The sequence below is a fragment of the Heteronotia binoei genome, chromosome 17 (assembly GCF_032191835.1).
Source record: "Heteronotia binoei isolate CCM8104 ecotype False Entrance Well chromosome 17, APGP_CSIRO_Hbin_v1, whole genome shotgun sequence".
Classification (NCBI taxonomy): Eukaryota; Metazoa; Chordata; class Lepidosauria; order Squamata; family Gekkonidae; genus Heteronotia; species Heteronotia binoei.
Genome location: NC_083239.1, coordinates 5,877,054 through 5,900,160, shown reverse-complemented (window position 1 = coordinate 5,900,160; position 23,107 = coordinate 5,877,054). Strand labels below are relative to the sequence as shown.

General features: G+C 46.4%; 1 protein-coding gene across 3 annotated transcripts in view; it reads left to right on the top strand.

The window, feature by feature from the left end:
- Positions 1–13,355: 13,355 nt before the first annotated feature.
- Positions 13,356–23,107, top strand: part of LOC132586064 (peptide methionine sulfoxide reductase MsrA 2-like) — a 59,932-nt gene continuing 50,180 nt past the window's right edge. Inside the window, exon 1 of one of the 3 annotated variants that reach the window (XR_009556345.1) lies at positions 13,356–13,591. Coding sequence is in view for 1 of the 3 variants with exons in the window: in XM_060258003.1 (XP_060113986.1) it covers positions 14,134–14,284 (151 nt within the window). In the remaining 2 variants the exon portion in view is untranslated. Of the gene's footprint in view, positions 13,592–14,023; positions 14,285–14,315; positions 14,409–23,107 lie in introns of those variants that run through there. The other 2 variants (XM_060258003.1, XR_009556346.1) reach the window with 2 other exon arrangements.

Genomic DNA, 23,107 nt, shown 5'->3' with positions numbered 1-23,107 from the left:
TATTTTGTTGGTTCTAATAAAGGGGGGCAAGGGCTTGGCTCAGTGGTAGAGCATCTACTTTGCAAGCAAAAGGTTCCAGGCTCATTGTCCAGTTTAAAGGGGTGTGTAGTAGGTAAGTAGCCTCTCAACCATCACCAGTGGTCTGACCTAGCCTCAGATCGCAAAGCATGGAGGCACACCATCCGCCAGGCTGTCTCTTCCTTTGAGAACGCACGCATAGCTGGTCTTGAGGACAAAAGGAGATTGAGGAAGAATCGCACTGCTACAGCACCAACCCTAAATCAGACTTTTCCCTGCAGCCACTGTGGCCGGACCTGCCTGTCCCGCATTGGTCTTGTCAGCCACCAGCAAGCCTGCAGCAGACGTGGACTACTGCACCCTTCTTAAATCTTTGTTCGCAAAGTCAAGCTGAGAGAGAGAGTAGGTAAGTTGAAAGATTTCTTCTTGAGGCCTCTGACAGATTTCATATGCAACTGAATGCCCCATCACTTCGAATGTTTCTTTGGAAGGACAGCTCTTGGAGTTCAGTGAGGCACACTTGGAGTAAAGGCGCATTGAATTGCAGCTTGAATGTCGCCGACAGATCCCTGGATGGATGCATGGAAAGGCAATTGATCAATTTTAAAGCCACAGTTCTCCGCAAAGAGTTGTGTGGACTGACTCCATCAAGCAAATGCCTCCCAGACTCTATATCCCAAATGTCCCCATGAGATCTTGGAGCTGCCCCTCCTGCCACACACGTCAGAAGTGCCCCCGCTCAGTGCTCTACCATCTGCCTGAGGCTGGCACAGAAAGTGGAAGTGGACTCATTGATTGCGCATGGGTAGTGGTGGGGATGTCAGTCTGATCTCTTTGCAGTGATGCCCAGCTCTGCCTGGCAGATTTGAGGCGATCACAGTGTTAGGTACCCGGCACACAGGCTCCGCTTCAAAGTGATGCGTGCGGAGTGGTGGGTGTGTTGCGAGGCGGGCTTTGAGGGTAATTTTGGTTCTCGCTACTTCTTCAGTCTGTACACTCTGCAAGCCTTGGTCCCTTGGGCGGGGGAGAAATTCTGTTGAGAGATTTTGGAATAAATGTACCTGGGATCTGGCTATGAATTGAGCCAGAAACATGACTTCTCTTGCACTCAGAAACAAAAAAGTCACTGTAACCTACACAATTAATACTGTCCAGACAACAGAGAATCCCCCTTTATCTGCAAAGTTACCCTTGTCCCATGGAGACTTCAACTTTTGGAACGAATAAAAATCGGAATTACAGCCCTTTTCAGTTGCAAAACAGGAGGCTAAAGTCCAAAGCTCAGTGGCTCCGCGTGGACCTCATCTCTGCCTCAAGTGCGCAGAGGTGAAAGTTCACACCCATTGGTCTTTTGTTCACACCAGTAACAGGCAAGTTCCATTTCTGACAGGGCAGGGGGATTCTGAGTGGGCCTGCTCTGTAAATGGAGGAAGGGAGAACCCCACATGCAATCCAGATCTCCCTGAAGGGAGGGTAGGTTGGGAATGTTGTGTACTGGCAAGTGTGGTATAGGTCTTGGATCTGAGAAACCCCCGTCGAAATCTTCAGTCGGAGAGCCAGTTTGGTGTAGTGGTGAAGTGTGCGGACTCTTATCTGGGAGAACCGAGTTTGATTCCCCACTCCTCCACTTGCACCTGCTAGCATGGCCTTGGGTCAGTCATAGCTCTGGCAGAGGTTGTCCTTGAAAGGGCAGCTGCTGTGTGAGAGCCCTCTCCAGCCCCACCCACCTCACAGGGTGTCTGTTGTGGGGGAGGAAGGGAAAGGAGATTGTGAGCCGCTCTGAGACTCTTCAGAGTGGAGGGCGGGATATAAATCCAATATCTTCATCTACCTCACAGGGTGTCTGTTGTGGGGGAGGAAGGGAAAGGAGATTGTGAGCCGCTCTGAGACTCTTCGGAGTGGAGGGCGGGATATAAATCCAATATCTTCATCTACCTCACAGGGTGTCAGTTGTGGGGGAGGAAGGGAAAGGAGATTGTGAGCCGCTCTGAGACTCTTCGGAGTGGAGGGCGGGATATAAATCCAATATCTTCATCTACCTCACAGGGTGTCTGTTGTGGGGGAGGAAGGGAAAGGAGATTGTGAGCCGCTCTGAGACTCTTCGGAGTGGAGGGCGGGATATAAATCCAATATCTTCTTCATCTTCTTCTTCTTCTTGATTTCCAGCCAAGCTGATGCAGCTGAGCTGGTCTCAATTCATAGCCAGATAGAAGCTTGTTGAATGACCTTGGGCCAGTCACACGAAGGGTGGGAGTCTCTTGGCTTTTAAGAAAGCCGTCCTTGTTCGAGACATGTCACAGCAACCTTGCAGTGCCTGCCTGGCAGCCGATACAGGCACAGGCTGCATTTGTGCTGAGAGGAGCATTCACACTGGTCCTGCATGTGCATGGTGCATTCATGGCATGCCCATGCTGATCACATGACTAGAAACTTGCCATGGAGGTGTGGCAAGGACTTTAAGGGGAGTTGTGGTAAGGAGCAGGCTGTTAGCCCAATTGCCCTCAGATGAGGTGAAGGTAGGGTTGCCATATCTAGCTGGGACCTCGTCGGGACACCCCACCCCAACTCTGTGCCGTGTTGCCCAGAAAGTAACGGGAAGGCAGTTGGGTGACCGTTAATTTGTTTACCTGAGGCGTGCGCTGCGGCTGCTCCCCCGCAACGTTCTAAAGGGGATCTCGCGCCTCCTCTCAAACTGCCTGAAGAGCGCGCGCCGCTGATGGCCACTGCAGCCGCAGCTCCCACCACCGCCACTGCTGCTGCTGCTGCTACCTCAAATGCCAGTTTCGAAATGGGAGGGGCGGGGGGAGAAAATGAGCTGAACTCTCTTTAGTTGTCCTCATCCTCCCCCTCCCCCTGGCTTTGGCACATGCGTAGAAGAAGCAAGCATTTCGCCGGCTGCTGTTGCTGGGCTTTCTGCTCCTCCAAAAAAGCCGCTGAACGGGGCGGAGGGGGCGGGGCTGTGTCGAGAAGCCCAAGAGCGGTGCGAAAAGGCTGCTGGGGGCTGTAGTTTAGCATTGCAGTCAGTGTTCAAAGCGCTTTGCGCGGTGCAAATCGGGACAAAATTGGGTCTTGTCGGGACAAGAAGGTCCATAACAGTGACGGTCCCGATATATCGGGACGGATGGCAACCCCTAGGTGAAGGGGAGTTTAGTAGGTGGGCACATATTGCAATTGTGCAGGGTCAATAACCTATGTATATGGGAGGATGTCTACCCAGGAAGCTTTCTAAATAAGAGGATGTTTTTATAGTAAACTAAAGTATCTCATTAGGAAAATACTACATGCATACAAGAATAATAAATCACTCTAGCAACCACACAGTCCTAGGAAAAATAGCTGGAAAATGGGATAGAGAAATACATAGGGAAATAACACAGACAAAGATATACTATACCTCTAGAAGACTCCAGGAATACTAACCACTAGAAATGACATGTCAGGCGTGGATTCATTGAAGCTCCCAAGTAAGCAGACTTAGTATTTTGAAACAAAGTTGCATTTATTGGATACCTCAGAGTTACTCCAGCACGGCGGTTATTGGAACTGATGGAGATCAGTTCGAATTGTTAGCATTTAACCTTCTACATCGAAGCAATTGTTTCTGCCCCTTAATTCCCTAAACAAAAGGTTCCTTTTGCATGTGAGACTTTTCCCAATGCTCCCCCCGCCCCCTTATCTCTCCAGTTGGTGGTTACAGTTCCCGGAGGCAATGTCCTTGGTGCCTCCGGAGAGGAGGTGAGAATCTGGCACAAACTGTCTACTTCAAAGAGACCGTGGCAACCTTTGATATTCCTGGGAACTTGCTCTCTGCTCTTCCCCCCCTCCCTCCTTGCTACCCCGGCTTCTATGTTAGTATACATTTCTACGCATTAATGAATATGGTTAGTAACAGCTTTATTAATATCATGAATGAACAGAGCCTGACAGACAATGCGGGAAGGGGGAGGCAAGAAACAACCGGCGTGACTCACCAAATAAAAGGGTCCAATACTGATCAGGTATATGGGGATGGCTCAAGCGGCCAGACCAGACTGGCCAAAACCTGGCCTTGTTATAGCCAAATTCATGCCCTCAGGTGCTGTCAGGTGACACATGACATCATCCCAGGTGACCACTGACATCATCCAAGGGGGAGGCTCCCAGGAGTCTGAAAAGGGGATTAATGGGCCATGAGGGGTTTACCTGTTGTAAACCCTTGCTCTCTCTCTCTCTCTCTCTCTCGGCTTGGCTTCGCGAACGAAGATTTAAGAAGGGTGCAATAGTCCACGCAGCGAAACCCTTGCTAAAACAAAACATAATGGGTTAATCTAGTGCCAAATCACTATCTTTTGTGACACCAGAGCCAAACAATGGGGAAGATCAATGTGACTGGGACAGGTTTCTGCAAAGCAATCCTTCTGGATGGAGAGGAGGAGGAGGAGGAGAAGAAGATATTGGATTTATATCCCGCCCTTCACTCTGAATCTCAGAGCATTCACAATCTCCATTACCTTCCTCCCCCACAACAAACACCCTGGGATGTGGGTGGGGATGAGAGAGCTCTCACAGAAGCTGCCTTTCCAAGGACAACTTGTGTGAGAGCTATGGCTGACCCCAAGGCTATTCCAGCAGTCGCAAATGGAGGAGTGGAGAATCAAACCCACTTCTCCCAGATAAGAGTCCACGCACTTAACCATTACACCAAAGAGTTTTTGTGTAAACTGTTGCCATGGATTTTTGATCTGATCCAGCTGGGAACTTCTTATTGTTGGAAATATGTATCTGTTTTGTATGTCCTTTGCAATGTTCTAAAGTTCCAGTCATTATAGGGTTAACACTGTGCCTTATTACCTATTGTCTGCATGACCTAGGAAGATGATAATGACTGCTGTCAATCAAGATCTAGAAGTGGGAAAATCTGTTAGGTTGGTCAGTTAGTCAGGTGACTTCCTTTGTTCAGGCAGAGAGGTCAAGAAGAAGGAGGAGCTAGCCTCCATTAAGCACATGATCTTCTAGTGTAAGCATGTAGTTCTATAGTGTTTGTTATTTTCACCTCCCAGTACCCTTTCCCTGTAGAAATAAATGTGTTTTTGCTTGTTCATGTTAAATGCCTCTCAATGATTATTTGATCCAGTGATCCATCGCACTGTTTGAGATAAAGAAATAGAATTTCAAACAGAAATTCCTAACACTTATGAACTGGCTGTCTTCAGTTACAATTGTTCTCGGTTCTCTTCTTCGCATATATTTTATGGAGTTCACTGTTGTGATTGCTGCTAGTTTAGATGGATTAAACAGGGCATAAGCTCAATTCATGGAGCCATTGGCCATGAAAGCTGAACAGAACCTCCACGATGGGCTTTTCATCTGATCTAGAAGGGCTCTTTGCATTCTTAATTTGGCGAGGGCTTTTAGGCAGTGGCTTGGAACTGATTCTTCCATAGGCTAATTCAGCATCCCAGTTTGGGATTTGATAGAGGAGGCTCTTCTATTAAATTTTCCGTTTTCTTCTGACCTTTCTCATAATGACCTATGTTTTCATTATCCATTGGTTCTTAAGAACGTGCATACAGCTCTAGCGCAAGGGATAGAGACGTTAATATTCCTTTGAGATCCCAGAGGTGCAACGGAGTAGCATATGCTCCCTTCTTCAAGTGATAAGTGTGCATGTTCACATGGAAAATGATGCTGATAGCAACTTGACACTGAGTTTATGGTCTGTGCATTGCAAGTCACTACTGTGGGCCAATAGATATCATTATGGGAGTGTTCTACCTTTATGTTTTGTTTGTTTTTTGCACTGTATTCATTCTCTGGAGCAAGTGGGTAGATGCTGCATGTACTGGAGGGTGGGAGTGTGTGGAGGCTGCATGCTGATTTCCCAGCTGTTCTCCCCCAAGAGAGTGTCATCCCTGTTTAGATTCTGAACATGTGCCAAGGGCCTGTACTGTGGAATGATGCCCTAGCTCCCCGTGTGATGATTGAGGATGGGGTATGCTGCGCTCTCCATGGCAACAGATAGTGTTGCTAGGAGACAGCAGAGGAATAAAAGGCTGGGAGGGATGCCCAGCGGCCTTCCTACCCCCTCCTCTTCCTCCTCGACTCTCTCCCCCCAACATAGATTGTTCCTGAAAATATGAATTGGCTAATCCCCCTTTCGAGCCATATAAGCTAGTGATCGTTGCTCGACTATATACCAGTGAATTCTGTAAGCATGCGTTGTATAAAGAGGTTTTTTTTTTGTCTGTCTCAAATCTACTGCCCATTCCACTGGAAATTAATTATGGGAGAGGGAGAAAAAGTTCTTTTAGACTCTTTCTCTGAGCCTTGCCCATTTTTATAAATCTCTAACAGGCTCTTCTCCTTAATGGTCTGTTCCAAACTGAAACCCTTTTCTTCCTAGAGAAAGTATACCAACCACTCCATTGTTTTGGTTACCTTTTTGTGCACCCTTTCCTCCTCTTGGTGGAACTCGCATCATTTCTGGAGGGCAGTCGTGTGTTGGTGGACACTGGTGAAACAACATGTATTCCAGCGTCTGAGTCCCCAAATGTTTTTGGTTTGTTATCCAGACAGCTGAGGAGCTCGTACAAATTGTCCCTCTCTGAAATTAACTGTGCAGATGTGGTTTTTCCTGTTTCAAAAGAAGCTGCCCACTCCCATCATCTGCCTTGAAGGAAATGTTTCAAGAGAGTCTTGGCCGCTTGTGTATCGGAGTGCGCCTGTATGTGTCATCACACACTTAGGATATAGAAATGCTGGAACTGCCTTGCAATGCAACTGAACATAAATGTAGCCAGTCAGGTGCCTAAGAGATAAAGACCGTTTTCGCACACAGCTCACCTCGCAGTCACAATCCTGTTTCCTCCGCAGCGTTTCCCACCATCTGCGCCGAAGTTACAGGAAGTGCCGCGGCTTTTGCGTAGCAAACGTAAACCGCTAAAACCCAGTCTACGTTTGCTACGCAAAAGCCGCGGCACTTCCTGTAACTCCGGCGCAGACGGTGGGAAATCCAACAGACGCTGCGGAGGGAACAGGATTGTGACTGCGAGGTAAGCTGTGTGCGAAAACGGTCTCCCCCCAAAGGGGCCTGCTACCCACAGCTTTTGTCTGCTGACTGTTCCCCAGCTTTGAGTAGTTTAATTTAAAGATGGGATGGACAAGCTGGTTAAATTTGGAACTCAATTATTGTTTATGAGCAGCTCCAACAAGCATTTGGGGTAGAGTTGCCAATCCCCAGATGGAGTAAACCGGAAACCACAGTGTAATGGTTAGTAACAAATAAGGAATGCCACTGCGTAATTACACGTTGCAAACATGTGCTAAACAAGTTTCTCTTGTATTCCATTACACATATATATTTTTCTTTCAAGCCAAAATTGTTCACAAATCAAAATACAGTCATTTCTCACGTATATTACTGTAAGGCGGTACTATAGTCCACTGTCACAAAACTTCTTGATTTGAAAGACGTAGACAGTCCCGCAGTGAAAATTACTTCTCCTTTTGGGTAGCAGACCGAAGTCTGACCAGTGCGGTGGCTACACAGATCCTAGGTTCAGTCTGTGTTTCATTTGCCTTCCACTGGCCGCTATCTTTACATTAAGTTCCAGAAAATAAAGATAGCGGCCAGTGGAAGGCAAATGAAACACAGACTGAACCTAGGAGCTGTGTAGCCACCACACCTGTGGGACTTTGGTCTGCTACCCAAAAGGAGAAGTAATTTTCACTGCGGGACTGTCTACGTCTTTCAAGTCAAGAAGTTTTGTGACAGTGGACTATAGTACCGCCTTATAGTAATATACATGAGAAATGACTGTATTTTGATTTGTGAAGAACTTTGGTTTGAAAGAAAAATATATGACCGTTTTCGCACACAGCTTACCTCACAGTCACAATCCTGTTCCCTCCGCAGCGTCTGTCGGATTTCCCACCATCTGCGCCGGAGTTACAGGAAGTGCCGTGGCTTTTGCGTAGCAAACGTAAATTGGGTTTTAGCGGTTTACGTTTGCTACGCAGAAGCCGCGGCACTTCCTGTGACTTCGGCGCAGATGGTGGGAAATCCAACTGGACGCCGCGGAGGGAGCAGGATTGTGACTGCGAGGTAAGCTGTGTGCGAAAACGGTATATATGTGTAATCGAATATAAAAGAAATTTGTTTAGCATATGTTTGCAACGTGTAATTACACAGTGGTATTCCTTATTTGTTACTAATTCCCAGATGGGGGAAGGGGATCCCCCAGTTTGGAGGCCTTCCCTCCACTTCAGGGTCATCAGAAAGCAGGGGTGGGGAGGGAAATGTTTGCTGGGCACTCCATTACACCCTATGGAGACTGGAGAATTTTATCTGCAGATGTCTGGGGCTTGTGGGAGCTGATTTTTGAGATAGAGTTACCAAATTTTCAGCAGACCATCCCGTGCCTCTCCTCAAAGCACCAACCAAGTTTCAAAAAGATCGGATCAGCTGGCCCAGTTCTATGAGCCCCCAAAGAAGGTGCCCCTATCCTTCAGTATTTCCAATGGAGGGGAGATATTTACAGTAAAAGGGTCGCAGTCCTTTTAATTATGATAGCCAGAATTTCCCTTCAGAGTTCAATCATGCTTGTCACACCCTTGCTCCTGGTTCCACGCCCGAAGTCCCCAGATATTTTTTGAGTTGAAAAAGGCAACCCTAATTTGGAGAGTTTTCTAAGAGCTCTCTCCTGGCTTTTAATGTTGGGATATGCGTGTGCTACTGTGCACTCATGAGTTCTTATGCTCTTCTCTGAAAACTGTGATCCGATTTCCTCTCAATCCACAGTACTATTTGTGTCGGAGAGCCACCTGGAAAACACACTTCCCCACAAAAAAACAACCACCCTGAAGCACGCCCAGGAACGATACCGCTGCAAAGTTTACACATAGCAATTATTTTCAAATAAAATACAATTAAAGAGCTTTGGTGTCTGCCCCTAGAAAGTGACCGGCTTGGCAATTCATACAGGCCGTTTCCATTGGGTTATTTGGCTTAATGCAGAGGTGTGTGTGTTTTTTAACTGCTTCCAAGTACCACCAGAGTTTTCCTTGACTTTTCTGCAAGCTTTCCCAAACCCACTTTGTTCCTTGGGAAGGGTTACGGCAAAGCTGGGCTGGCTTCCATTTGGGCAGAAAAGTCTGCTTTTTCTTTGCCCCACCCACAGGGGACCTATTTTCCTTGCCCCTGTCCCCACAGCAATCCCCCCACCCCCACTGAGATTTGTGAGGTGTTCTTTTTTTAACCAGTCAGCAATTGGCATTTCATTATATTTCATTTCATTTCATTTATATCCAGCCCTCCCCACTGAAGCAGACTCTGGGCAGTGAACAGGTCCAGTAGGCTTAAGCTAAAGCAATTAAAACCATTTAAAACAATCATTTTTGTTGTTGTTCAGTTGCACAGTCGAGTCCGACTCTTTGCGACCCCATGGACAAAGTCACGCCAGGCCCTCCTGCTTCCACCTTCCTCCGAAGTCTGCTCAGATTCGTATTTGTTACATCAGTAACACTGTCCAGACATCTCTTTTGCCGTCCCCTTCTTCTTTTGCCTTCTGTCTTTCCTAGCATCAGGATCTTCTCCAGGGAGTGCGCCCTTCTCATTTGGTGGCCAAAGTATTTGAGCCTCAGCTTCAGCATCTGACCTTCCAGGGAACAGTCTGGGTTGATTTCCCTTAGGACTGACTGATTTGATCTTCTTGCAGTCCAAGGGACTCTCAAAAGTCTTCTCCCGCACCACATCTCAAAAACATCTATTCTTTTGCGCTTGGCCTTCCTTATGGTCCAGCTCTCACAGCCATACATTAGTACTGGGAATACCATCGCTTTGACTATACGGACTTTTGTTGGCAGGGTGATACGTCTACTTTTTATTATACTGCCCAAGTTTGCCATAGCTGTCCTCCCAAGGAGCAAACGTCTTTTAATTTCATGGCTACAGTCACCATCTGCAGTGATCATTCACAATCATTACAACAACATTAAAAATGCTATGGTCAAGATGGCAGTACAGCATATCTTCTTCAGAATAACTTTCATTTCTTCCAGACACAGATCGAATCCATGGTCAGCATTGTGGTGGCAGTTCGATTTGTCCAGGCAAGTACTAGATCTAACAGTCAAAGGCCTGGTGGAAAAGCTTCATCTTACAGAAAAGGAAAGGTCCCCTGTGCAAGCACCAGTCGTTTCTGACTCTGGGGTGACGTTGCTTTCACAACGTTTTCACGGCAGACTTTTGACGGGGTGGTTTGCCATTGCCTTCTCCAGTCATCTACGTTTCCCCCCCAGCAAGCTGGGTATTCATTTGACCGACCTCAGAAGGATGGAAGGCTGAGTCAACCTCAAGCCGGCTATCTGAAAACCCAGCTTCCGCTGAGGAACGAACTCAGGTTGTGAGCAGAGCTTAGGACTGCAGTACTGCAGCTTTAACACTCTGCACCATGGGGCTCAGGCCCTGCAGAATTGCAAAAGATCCCTCAGGGCCCTAACGTCCTCAGGGAACTCATTCCAGCAGCACGGGGCTGCAACTGAGAAGGCCCTCAAGTAGCAGCCAGCCTGGCATCTCTGGAACTGGGGATAGATAGGTGTTGAGACCCCGACCGTCGTACTCTCTGAAGAACCTACGGGGAAAGGCATGCAGGTCCCTGGCCCTATAGGCCATAATATATCCATTATTGTTTTTAAAAACGTGGAAAAAACTCCACCCATAGCATGGAAGAAGGAACAGAATCACCACCATGAGAACTGGGGCACGGAATTTGCAGAGTAACTTGCTATGTGTAAGCCCCTCTGCTGTTGCAGTAACACTAGGGCTTCCATAGAAGAGTGCCGCCGTGTGGAAAAGGGTGTAGTTTCAGAGCACTCGTTGAAAGCTTAACGGAGAATAAATCTTCCTTGAATATCTCATTCTCTGAATGCTGAGTGTACATGCGCCTCAGCGGAACACCTTCCTTGGGAGGTGGTGGGCTCTCCTTCTTTGGAGGTTTCCAAAGAGAGGCTAGATGGCCATCTGACAGCAGTGCTGATTCTGTGAACTTAGGCAGATCATGGGAGGGAGGGCAGGAGGAGTTGCATCAGTGCTTAGTTCTTGTGGCCCCTTTCTTACATGACTAGGGAAATGTTGGTTGCCACTTGGGGGTTAGGAAGCAATTTTCTCCAGGCCGGTTTGGCCAGAGATCCTGGAGGTTAGGGTTTTTGTTTGTTTGTTTTTGCTATCTTCTGGGCATGCAGCAGGGGGCACTAGGGGGGGGTGGGAGAGATATTTGTGAATTTCCTGCACTGTACAGGGGGTTGGACTAGAAGGCCCTGGAGGTCCCTTCTAACGCTATAATTCTACGATTAATGTATCTCTTGAGAGACCTTTTCTGTTGAAGCAGCATGTCATAGAAGCAACGAATCCCTTTCAAACTGATTCCTAATGTGACTCCTTCATTCAGGCAAAGGACAGCTTGAGCCTTGGCGAGTTTAAGATAAATACAAAATTCATAAGCCTCTTGCAGATGCCTATCTGCCTATAACCAGCGTTTACTTTTCGTTTTCCCGCCAGAGTCTACAAAACAGCTATGTTTGTAAAAAAGAAACACTCTATTAAAAACTAACAGGAGTGTTTTCCAATTTAAAAAAACCGATAACATAGATGGACCTGCGATAAGAGATGTGAATGGCGAGAGAGAACAGAATGAAAAATATTAAAATACTGAACTCAACAACAAACAAAATACAGAAACGAAATATAAATTAAAATGGGGGGAGGGGAGGGAGCAGGACCCAACCCCCTAAAACCTTCTCGCAAATTGAGAACATAAGGGACAGGACATATAAAAGGAATGAGTAGCAGATGTGCAAAAACATGAAGTTGCCTTAGACTGCTGGTCCATCAAGGTCACTCTTGTCTATTCTGCCTGGCAGGGGTTCTCCGGGGTCTCAGGGAGGGCTCTTTAATATCACCTCCTACCCGATCTTCTTGAATGGAGATGCCAGGGATTGAACAGCCCCTCTCCACAAATATATGGAAGACCGGATAAAAGGTGTCTACAATTTGCTTTTGAGATCTGTGGAAGTGAGACCAACAACGCCCCTTCCCCTTCCCAAAAAAACCCACTACATCATTTTAACATTTCTTTCTTGTTCTGTTAGTCAATGCAGTTCCTCTCTGAGAGAGTCCACAGCTCAGTGGCAGAGCATATGCTTTGCATGCTGATCCCTAGCATCTCCAGACAGGATCTCAGGTAGCAGGGGAAGACACCTTTCTGCCTGAGACTTTGAGGAACCATCTCTGGTGGATAATGCTGAGCCTGATGGCTCAGTGGTTTGTCTGGATATAACTGAGCAGATATTCCTGAACTTTGGGTATGTTCCTAAACATCTTTCTTGGGGAGGCATGTGCAGTGATAAAGTCAGGGCCTTTTTTTGAGTAGGAACGCACAGGAGCGTAGTTCTGGCTGGCTCGGCATCAAGGGGCTTGCCCAAATAAACAAATGGGTCTTTTCTACAAAAAAGACCTGCGCAAAACAATGGTTATATCAGGGGATGTGGCCTAATATGCAAATGAGTTCCTGCTGGGCTTTTTCTACTTAAAAAACCCTGGATAAAGTACATACTTTGCAAGCAGAAAGCCTCATGTCCAGTTCCTGATCTCAAGCAGAATGCGATGAGAAAGATCTTTCTCTTCCAAGACCCAAGAGAACTACTTCCACTGTAGGGAAACGTTATGGGGCCACAAAAGAAACGGCCCTACTTTGATCATCCATCCAGATGAGCAAGGCTTCATGACTGCTGTCTTCAGGTTCAGACGGCCGTTATGCCTCTCCCACATTTTTTTGTTTCCACAGTTGCAGCCTTTGTACTTTCCCCACACATATCAGTAATTTGTATGGAGAAAGGAGGCGAATCCACATTCAGGAGAACCACAGATTGGGGGTGGGTGGGGGGGAACTTGCCACCGATGCATAAGACCTGTTTGAAAAATGGCTATTGTAAGAAGGAGGCTGCATTATTTTGTGAATCAACATTCATGAACGTGTATTTCAAGATGAGAAGAGCTTGGGTGAGAGAACAGGTTCTGGTTTCTGACTTTGATTACCAAATAACAGCAGCTTCTCCCTCATTCCTCTTAACTTGTTCTGAATGCTCAGATTTTGTCTGCTCATTCTGAATTCTCGTATACTTGTACGCATGCTTTAAAAGAAGACTCAAAATGGCATCTCAAAAGGACACTTCTGTTTGCTGCCTCTTCATTCCTCACCATTTACTGCCTCTTTCTTTCATTCTCCCTCCTCCCTTCTCTCTCTCTCCGTCCCATGATGCTTTGTGCCTCAGCAAGCTGATGCCATATAAAAAGAGTGTCTGTTCTGCTACCCGCCACGTTCTTCTGATGGCAGAAGGGGAAAAAGAACCTTGGCACCCTTTGGAGACGAACGACGCCAGACTTAATGGCAGCCTCCACCTGGTCTTATCTTCCTTTCTTTTCTCCCCATTTCTTGACATCCAGAACCTCCTGAGGGTACAGGGTACAAGGCGGGCGTCCAAGAGGGTTCGGGCGGGTGCTGGCCTGAAGGAAATAGGAAGCCACACATAAAAGGGGGTAAGCTCTTCCTTGTCCTGCTTTATTATTATTATTATTATTATTTTAAAAACCTAGTTGTTCAGAATGTTTGGGTCTTGCTACTTTTTGTTGGCTTGCTTTCTAGTTCTGCCAGGCGAACGAAGCAGTCAGAAAGAGGAGGGGAGGGAGAGGAGTAGCATAGAGATACTACAGTTGGGATGGAGGTTGGCAGGGAAGCTGTGAGACAGGGGGAGAGAGCGAGCGAATAAAGCTGGCATGGGCTGGAGATCTGCCAAGGATGCTTGGCAGACATGCCATGGAAAGCTGGGGCAGTGTGAACCTGGCAATGTACGTTGGGGAGGGCGATGGGGAATTGCAAAATGCAGAATGGCAGAGGTCGGGGGATTGATTGTAGACGACGCTTTTTTTAAAAGACGTGAAATAATTTTATTTTTGATTTTCCTTTCCTTGTGGATATTTGTTAGGTCCTGTTTGTTGCTTAATTTTTGGCGGAGCGGGGAGTGGCATTCGGAGAAGCTCGGCAGCTCCTACGCTGATTGAATTGAATCCGGGCCAAGGAAATGATGTTGCCTGCTTGTTGCACAGAAAAGCAAGGAGAGAGAGAGAGAGACTTAGGAGAATCCTCTGCGAGCTGCCAAGCTGCTCGGCCACCTTGGCAACAAAACATCGAGCGGATCCAAGCGGGCCTCCACACCTTTTGTCTCCTCTTGGGTACCTGATTTTATTTTATTTTTTTGCTTTTGCTCCCCTTGGTTCTCCGCATGCATTTGGCTTATTCTTTTGGGGCTCCGTAATGGTGCCGCTGTCAGAGTTCTTCACAGGTAGCTCGAGACAGGTAGGAAAATTCAGGGCAGCAACCTCTGTCCTGGGTCTTCTTGATCATCTCAACTGAGCTTTTTATGATTGATGCCGTGCATCACAATCTTTTTTTGTGATCCTGTTGAGGGTGTGTGTTTAGGGCGTGAGTTCGATGTGGGGTTTGGCTGCCGCTGAGTGCTACTTAGAATACTTTCTTAAAACCTGCTTTGTTTTACCTTGGACAGCATTACCTCCTTCTCAGGTTTCCGGACAATTGTACTGAGGGGTGGGGGGGTGCATGCTTTGCTACTGCGGAGCTTTTGAACTGAGTATCATGGCTCCATTTCTGTGCATATCTCTGTTTGGTACACCCCTGGTTTTGCAGCTATCCTTTTGGCTTGGGTACGCTGAGGCTAGGGATGGGCAAGGCATAGCCAAAAACATGGCCAAATCTTTGCAGTTTTAAGATTGCCAGTGCATTTGCAGACTGTTGGGTGGGTGTGGTCCAGGAGGCCGGAGCAGGAACTGAAAAGGGGCTCACCGATAGAGGGCAGCTGGCACAGGCTGGGATTGTTCAGTGTAGACTTGTGGTGCAGATAACTGCAAGAAGCGAAGTGAGGCTGGGCTGTACCTTGACACTTTGCTGCTGGCAGTGCCTCACTCTGAAGCGGGTTGTGCCCCTGCCAGCAGGCTTGCTAAAGTATGCAAATGGTATCCTGGGAGGAGAAGAAGCTTAGATGATTTAGAAGGATGATTTCTTGGTTTAGCAAGCTGGGATTTAAGGATTTTGGAGAGGCTAAGTTCTTATTTTCCCAGGACCATCTTGTGTTTTAACAATTTATTGATAACATATGGTTACAAAACTTAATTATAAATTTCCTGTACTAACCCATATGATATTTCAATCTCCCCTCCCTCCCTTGTTTGACTTCCCCAAAGTTATAGATTTAAGTTCAATACTAAAGGTACCAGTAACTAATCAAAGTTCAATATTTTTTTTCCCTCATCAATACTAAAAAATTGTCCAATGTCTTTTTACATTCCACTCTTTCTCCATATATCCTTTAAATTTCTTCCACTCCTTTTTGAATATATCTATATCATAGTCTCTTAGCGTTCTAGTTAGTTTGTCCATCTCACTCCACAATAAGACTTTCACAATCCAGTCCCATTTCTCTGGTATTCCCAGGACCATCTTGATTTCCTGGTGTTTCTCTGTCTCTGGTAATCCCTGTTTTGTCCTTTGGGCATGCCCCAAATGATTTTTTTTTTTTTGCATGCACATAAGTTTTAAGGCCCACTTGGGTCTCAAGAAGTTAAATTACTAAATGGAGAATGGCTATATCTTGGCTCTGTTGTGCATGTGTGAAGAAGTGGGCATGTGAATACTAAGGCACTGTGCAGGGCACAGCTGACCATTTTACACAGTCCTTGTTGTGAGGTTCATGATGAAGGAAGAAATATGATGATATACTATAAGAATATCATGCCATCCAAAATAAACTGTGCGACCAACACAGGATGACCCTCACTGGTTGATGCAAAAACAGAAATCAACTTGATTCAGTTTAATTGGGTTAAGTCCTGCCCACCCCCCTCCCGGGTCTTTGCAAAAACAAAACCCATGACATCATCAGACAAGATAGGGCTTTGACATTCTAGTGGGGGTGTGACGGAACCGGCCCGATTCTGCCTTCAGACCTGGTCCCGTCAACTCCCTTTTGAGTTGCCAACTCCTGAAGGGAGCTAATCTTCTTCCTGACACTAAGGCACGCTGCTACCACCTGCTCCATTTAGGGGTTCCTGACTGAGAGGAACAGGACTCCCAATCCCCCTTGCCAGTTCTAAGGCCTGGACTCAAGGTCCTCTGCCAACCCAGCACCTGGTTATGACAGAGACCAAAGTCCTTCTTTGGGAGACCCCTGGAGGATAGGCACCCTTGCCAACTGTATGCCTTCCCCCTTCCCTGGACTCCACTCTTGCAGGAGCATGGTCTAAGGCCACTGGGGAAACTATGTGGTACAGAGGGACTACTGAAGGGAGACCCCTGAATAATTAATAAATACCCCTATAATAATAAATGAAAATATGCTTTTGTCTTCAAAAAGAGGGTGTCTGATGCAATGTTGTTAGAAGCAGACAGCCTTCAGTGGGTGTGGATTCACAGATGTGTATTGGATAACACAAAGAGACCTCACTGAGAAGCTTCTTGCTAGAGCTGATAACGCACGGGGACAAGAGGAATGGAAAAATACTAGAAGGAAAGCAAGGGGGGTGGGGAATGTTGAATCAGATAACTTGTAGGGCCTGCCGGCTAAGCTTGCTTTGTGCTTAAAAAGACAGTCTGAGGATTGGGGTGGGTGGGAAGGTTCAGTATTTTTGGAGCCATGATGCTCAACTGGACCCTGCTTATGGTACCAGAAGTAAAATACCTCGTTTCATACCCGTAGGGTGTGTGGCTCCGTTATTTTCCTGCTACACTATCTTTTAAAAAGACAAAACATTTATTTAAAATTTACAACTATATACAGGCAGTTAAAAAAAAAAAAAAAAGTGAACAGAAGCAATAAATCAAAGTAGGGAAAAACGTTCCTTCTTCCCCTAATATAATACTTGCCCTGGCCATACCATCCGGAACAGACAGACTCACCAACCCAACTGACTGAACTCAAAGCCCAACTCAGACTCCAAGACTGTTGCCAGAATCACTCACTGAATTGAACTAAGGGTTTCCCACTCAAAATCTCCCCTATCAAACCCAGTTCCCGCCCAGGAAGAGGTTTACCTCTCTTGCAGCATTCTGGGAAGCAGGCCTCAAGGATTTCCTGTCTCTCTAGGAGGCCCCTCCCCCCCAGAATTGCTGGTTCCAGACAGGAGGGAGGGGGCAGGAGGAGGAGACTAGGCCAAAGCCTGCCTCAAGTTTGACAGCCTCCTCCTGCCAACTCCCAGATAAACATAGCCTAAAATGGGGACTATCTAAAGCAGGCAGAAACTGAAACCCTTCAAAAATGGCCTGCTGAGAACACACTGCAAAAAATTCACACAAACGCCTCAAAATTCACACAAACACCTCTAAATTCACACAAAAGCCTCTAAATTCACACAAACGCCTCTAAAAACTAGGTGCGTCTTATGGAGCGAAAAATACGGTACTTTGGGAAACACAACTTGTTGAGAGCAGTCAAGGGGCAAGTAAAGTAAGATGGGGGTAGTTGGTTTATAGAATCTGGGGGTGGGGGAGGATGGGGAATTTTCCAAAATGTTAATCCTTCGCCTCTGCAATTCAGCGGGGGTGGGGGGGCATTTTTGCATTTAAAGGATTTAACTAGGCCAGACGGAACCAATTTAGCTGTCGAAACACAAAATAATCCCAGTAGAGTAACCGTTTTAGTGTAATGTAACCAAACAAAACAAAGGGAGCCCCGTGGTGCAGAGTGGTAAAGCTGCAGTACTGCAGTCCAAGCTCTCTGCTCACGACCTGAGTTCAATCCCGGTGGAAGCTGAGTTCAGGTAGCTGGCTCAAGGTTGACTCAGCCTTCCATCCTTCTGAGGTCGGTAAAATGAGTGCCCAGCTTGCTGGGGGGGGGGGGAGTGTAGATGACTGGGGAAGGCAATGGCAAACCACCCCACCATTAAAAAAGTCTGCCGTGAAAACATTGTAATGCAATGTCACCCCAGAATCAGAAATGACTGGTGCTTGCACAGGGGACTACCTTTGCCTTTTAACAAAACAAAACAGAAATTCAGGGCACCTTAAAGGCTAATGACGTCTATTCCAAATATAAGTGCACCATGCATATTCCAGTATAGTCACATCTAGTGTGTGATTAATTCATTTCTTTTCTTAAGGAAATAGTTAAAGACAATCATATCAATGCCTTGTTTTGAACCCAGGCTAGCCCTGTCTCATCAGATCTTGGAAGCCAAGAAAGGTTGGCCCTGGAATACCAGAGTCATGATGTGAAGGCCGGCAATGGCACACCACCTCTGACTATGTCTTGCCTTGAAAAACCTATGGGCTTGCCAAACGGCAGCTGTGATTTGATGGGACTTCCCACTACTGCCCCTTGTTTTGAAAGCTGGTGGTCTCACTGCTGCAGAACCAATGAGTATGCTGTACAGCTAGCGGAGAGAGATGTCTAGCAATGTGAAACGAGGTGGGTGTTCCGGTGGGGAAGGAGGTAGCTCAAGCTGTGATTCTCAGTGTGAGCAAGGGCTGGATGCTATAACAGAGCTGTCGACAGGTACAGGCTAGCAGGCTGATCCTGGTTTCAAGTGCTACAGCAGAATTTAAGCGTCCCCATTCAAATCCAGTATGCATGTTGCACAAGATATAACGAATGTTCTTAATCCGGTTAAAACGGATAAAAGGAGGTACTTCTTCACCCAAAGGGTGATTAACATGTGGAATTCACTGCCACAGGAGGTGGTGGCGGCCACAAGCATAGCCACCTTCAAGAGGGGTTTAGATAAAAATATGGAGCAGAGGTCCATCAGTGGCTATTAGCCACAGTGTGTGTGTATGTATAAATTTTTTTGCCACTGTGTGACACAGAGTGTTGGACTGGATGGGCCATTGGCCTGATCCAACATGGCTTCTCTTATGTTCTTAATCAGCAATATTTTTTTAAAAAAAGAATACAGACATTTTGAGAGAGATCAAGTCCGTTAGAGAGAGGTAGAGCTGAATGGATTCTGCGCAGGAATTAGGATTTTCTGGTATATCCAGAGTGGTGTCAAAGCACTACTCTCAATCCACTGTTGATATGATGCATCCTGAGGTTAATAAGATCTCTTGTTTTCCTGTTTGGTGCTTCACAAATGAGGTTGGATCCAGCCAGTTGCATGTTTTTGTTTTTTTTTTAAACTCAGTCTCACCCAGTTCCCTTTTATACTACAGCCTCACATGGCTTTTGTACACACAGACCACATGATTATCAGCATAGAGTTTTCGGGTGGCCGAAGAAAATTCCTTCTTAGTTTTTCACCAGAAAAAAAAAACTTGACAGGATCCAGCCCATAGAGTTTTCTTTTTGGCAGTAAAGACGAAAGATCAAGAGGTTCAGAAGTCCTTACAGAATCAAATGGATATTCCAGCAATGCTAACAAAATAGGGAGGGACGGGGGCTCAGTGGTAGAGCATCTGCTTGGGAAGCAGAAGGTCCCAGATTCAATCCCTGGCATCTCCAAAAAAGGGTCCAGGCAAATTGGTGTGAAAAACCTCAGCTTGAGACCCTGGAGAGCCGCTGCCAGTCTGAGAAGACAATACTGACTTTGATGGACTGAGGGTCTGATTCAGTATAAGACAGCTTCATATGTCCATATTCCACACTTGCTTTCATGAGTCAGAGCTCTTCGTTAGACTCATGGAACATACATCCATAGGAGATATATTTATATTAAAGTTACAAGCAACAGAAAGCTGAGAGTGGGGAGACATTACAAAGAGAAGGCGTTTAGAAATAAAACCAGGTAAAGAGAATTCACTCCATTCAGAGCAGGTGAGGTCCACTAATAAAGTGTGAGACATAATACACAGAAATAATTAATGTCTGTAAACCCTCACTTTAGCAGCTGTGTTAAGTAAGAAATCTCAAATCCTTGTTCAAGCTTGGGGTGAATTTCTTGATGAATTTGAATCCAGCACTTTCGCATTGAATTCTCCTTTGAAGTTCATTTGGAAGAGAACAGCAGGTTAAATTCAGTACAACATTCCAGATAGCATGTGTTCAGATTTTCTAGTTTACAGCTCTGGTGGTAATTTGAAATACCACCTTAAAATCCTGTTCCCAGGGGAGAGAGAAACCCCAGGAACAGGACTTGGAGGGCGTGCACGTTCCAGACTGCCAAGACATGGGGGGCTAAGGAAGTCACACTCCATGGGGAGAAGTTCTTGCATGCACAGAAACACTGCACTGGATCCAACCCAATGTTTGGACAGAATTTTTCTTCTGCTGCCCCCCCCCCCCCAGGCTTCTACCCAGTTTGGTGTAGTGGTTAAGTGTGCGGACTCTTATCTGGGAGAACCAAGTTTGATTCCCCACTCCTCCACTTTCACCTGCTGGAATGGCCTTGGGTCAGCCATAGCTCTGGCAGAGGTTGTCCTTGAAAGGGCAGCTGCTGGGAGAGCCCTCTCCAGCCCCACCCACCTCACAGGGTGTCTGTTGTGGGGGAGGAAGGGAAAGGAGATTGTGAGCCGTTCTGAGACTCTTCGGAGTGGAGGGCGGGATATAAATCCAATATCTTCATCTACCTCACAGGGTGTCTGTTGTGGGGGAGGAAGGTAAAGGAGATTGTGAGCCGCTCTGAGACTATTCGGAGTGGAGGGCGGGATATAAATCCAATATCTTCTTTTTCTTCATCTACCCTTCTTTCTGTGCTATTGGATATTTTGCTTTTTAAATGTTGCATTTGTGCAGTTCGCAATCAATATCTGGCTCGTTGATTCTGCTTATTTCTTTCCGCACGTGCTCACATAGCTACCGCACGAACTCATTTTTTGTAGCAGGAACTTCTTTGCGTATTAGGCTACACATCCTTGATATAGCCAATTCTCCCCGAACTTACAGTAGGCCCTGTAAGAAGAGCCCTGTAAGCTCTTAGAAGATCGGCTACATCACGGGTGTGTGATCTAATATGCAAAGGAGTTCCTGCTGTAAAAAAGACCTAGTTCTTTCTCCCAGCACATTTTCTAGAATATTGCCCTTAACTTGCAATGATGTATAGGGGGGCCTCTGTTTTCAGCTGTAGAAATTCAGCATTTCTATGGGGGTAGACAGGGAGGGAAACTAAGGGTTGGATCACGTGAATCTATTTTGCTAACAGCATTGTTTTCCTCCAACACAGGAGACCTGTTATCAACCTGCCAGTAAATGAGGCCCTCTTGCATGAACTGCCCTGCTTTAGGTAAGACTTTGCATCTACTATCCCTAGATTGTATAACTCCCTTCCCCATAAAGTGAGACTACTGCACTCACTTCAGACCTTCTGGAGAAATGGAAAAGGAGTCTTTTGTTGCTAGTTTAAGTAAGGGGCGGAGACTTGATGCTAAATCAGTTACCCAAAGGGGCAGGAAACAGAGGGAATGGTAGGGTTGCCAATCCCCAGGTGGGGGCAGGGGATCTCCCAGTTTGGAGGCCCTCTCCCCGCTTCAGGGTCGTCAGAAAGCGGGAGAGGGAGAGGGAAATGTCTGCTGGGCACTCTGTTATTCCCTCTGGAGATTTATTCCCATAGAAAATCATGGAGGATTGATCTGCAGGTATTTGGGGCTCGGGGGGGGGGGGCTGTTTTTTTGAGTAGAGGCACCAAGTTTTCAGTATAGCATCCAGTGCCTCTCCCCAAAATACCCCCCAAGTTTCAAAAAGATTGGACCAGGGGGCCCAATTCTATGAGCCCCAAAAGAAGGTGTCCCTATCCTTCATTATTTCCTATGGAAGGAAGGCATTGAAAAGGTGTGCCATCCCTTTAAATGTGATGGCCAGAACTCCCTTTGGAGTTCCATGATGCTTGTCACAGCCTTGATCTTGGCTCCACCCCAATGTCTCCTTGCTCCACCCCCAAAGTCTCCTGGCTTCACCCCCAAAGTCCCCAGATATTTCTTGAATTGGACTTGGCAATCCTAGGGAATGGTATGAGAAATTCAAGAATATGGGTGGTGTACTGGAAAATATTTTAGGATCCCTGAAATTTTGTTAATAAAACTGTTTATCCATTAAAATTTGGCTCATAAAAATAATTGTGAGCAGTAGCCTCCAAGAGGCAGCATAGTCCTAAATCCAAAGTTGTTATGCCACGAAGAAAGACAGGACTGGAGACACCTCCGGAGCACTGAAGCTATGTCTTCCCAAGCAATTCTTCCTAAGTTGTTAAGATATTCAAAGTATAGAAAACTAGGAGTAAGGCCTGTTGTGAAGAGAAATACAAGAGTGCCTGCCACCCTTACTGTCTTCTCACTCACCCAAGTGAAGGCATTAGAACATAAGAACATAAGAGAAGCCATGTTGGATCAGGCCAACAGCCCATCCAGTCCAACACTCTGTGTCACACAGTGGCAAAAAATTTTATACATACACACACACTGTGGCTAATAGCCACTGATGGACCTCTGCTCCATATTTTTATCTAAACCCCTCTTGAAGGTGGCTATGCTTGTGGCCGCCACCACCTCCTGTGGCAGTGAATTCCACATGTTAATCACCCTTTGGGTGAAGAAGTACTTCCTTTTATCCGTTTTAACCTGGCTGCTCAGCAATTTCATCGAATGCCCACGAGTTCTTGTATTGTGAGAAAGGGAGAAAAGGACTTCTTTCTCTACTTTCTCCATCCCATGCATTATCTTGTAAACGTCTATCATGTCACCCCGCAGTCGACGTTTCTCCAAGCTAAAGAGCCCCAAGCGTTTCAACCTTTCTTCATAGGGAAAGTGTTCCAGCCCTTTAATCATTCTAGTTGCCCTTTTCTGGACTTTTTCCATTGACCCCCCCCCAAAAAAACAAGGTCACTGGCCTTCTGGTGGAGTTCTTGCCTGATGGAGCTGGGGGTGGGTGGGGGTGAGCAAAATCAGTCAACGACATGCCAGAGACAGTGCGAGCCAATCCTGAGTCAGCCGCATCTGACTAATGCAAATTCTCAGATTTGCCACCATAGTTGGGCTTTTATTTATTACCGAGGAGGAGAGTAGTAGCTGCGACAAAGAAGTGGTGTCTGTGCCCTGAGAACTTTTTTTGCCTTTCCCAA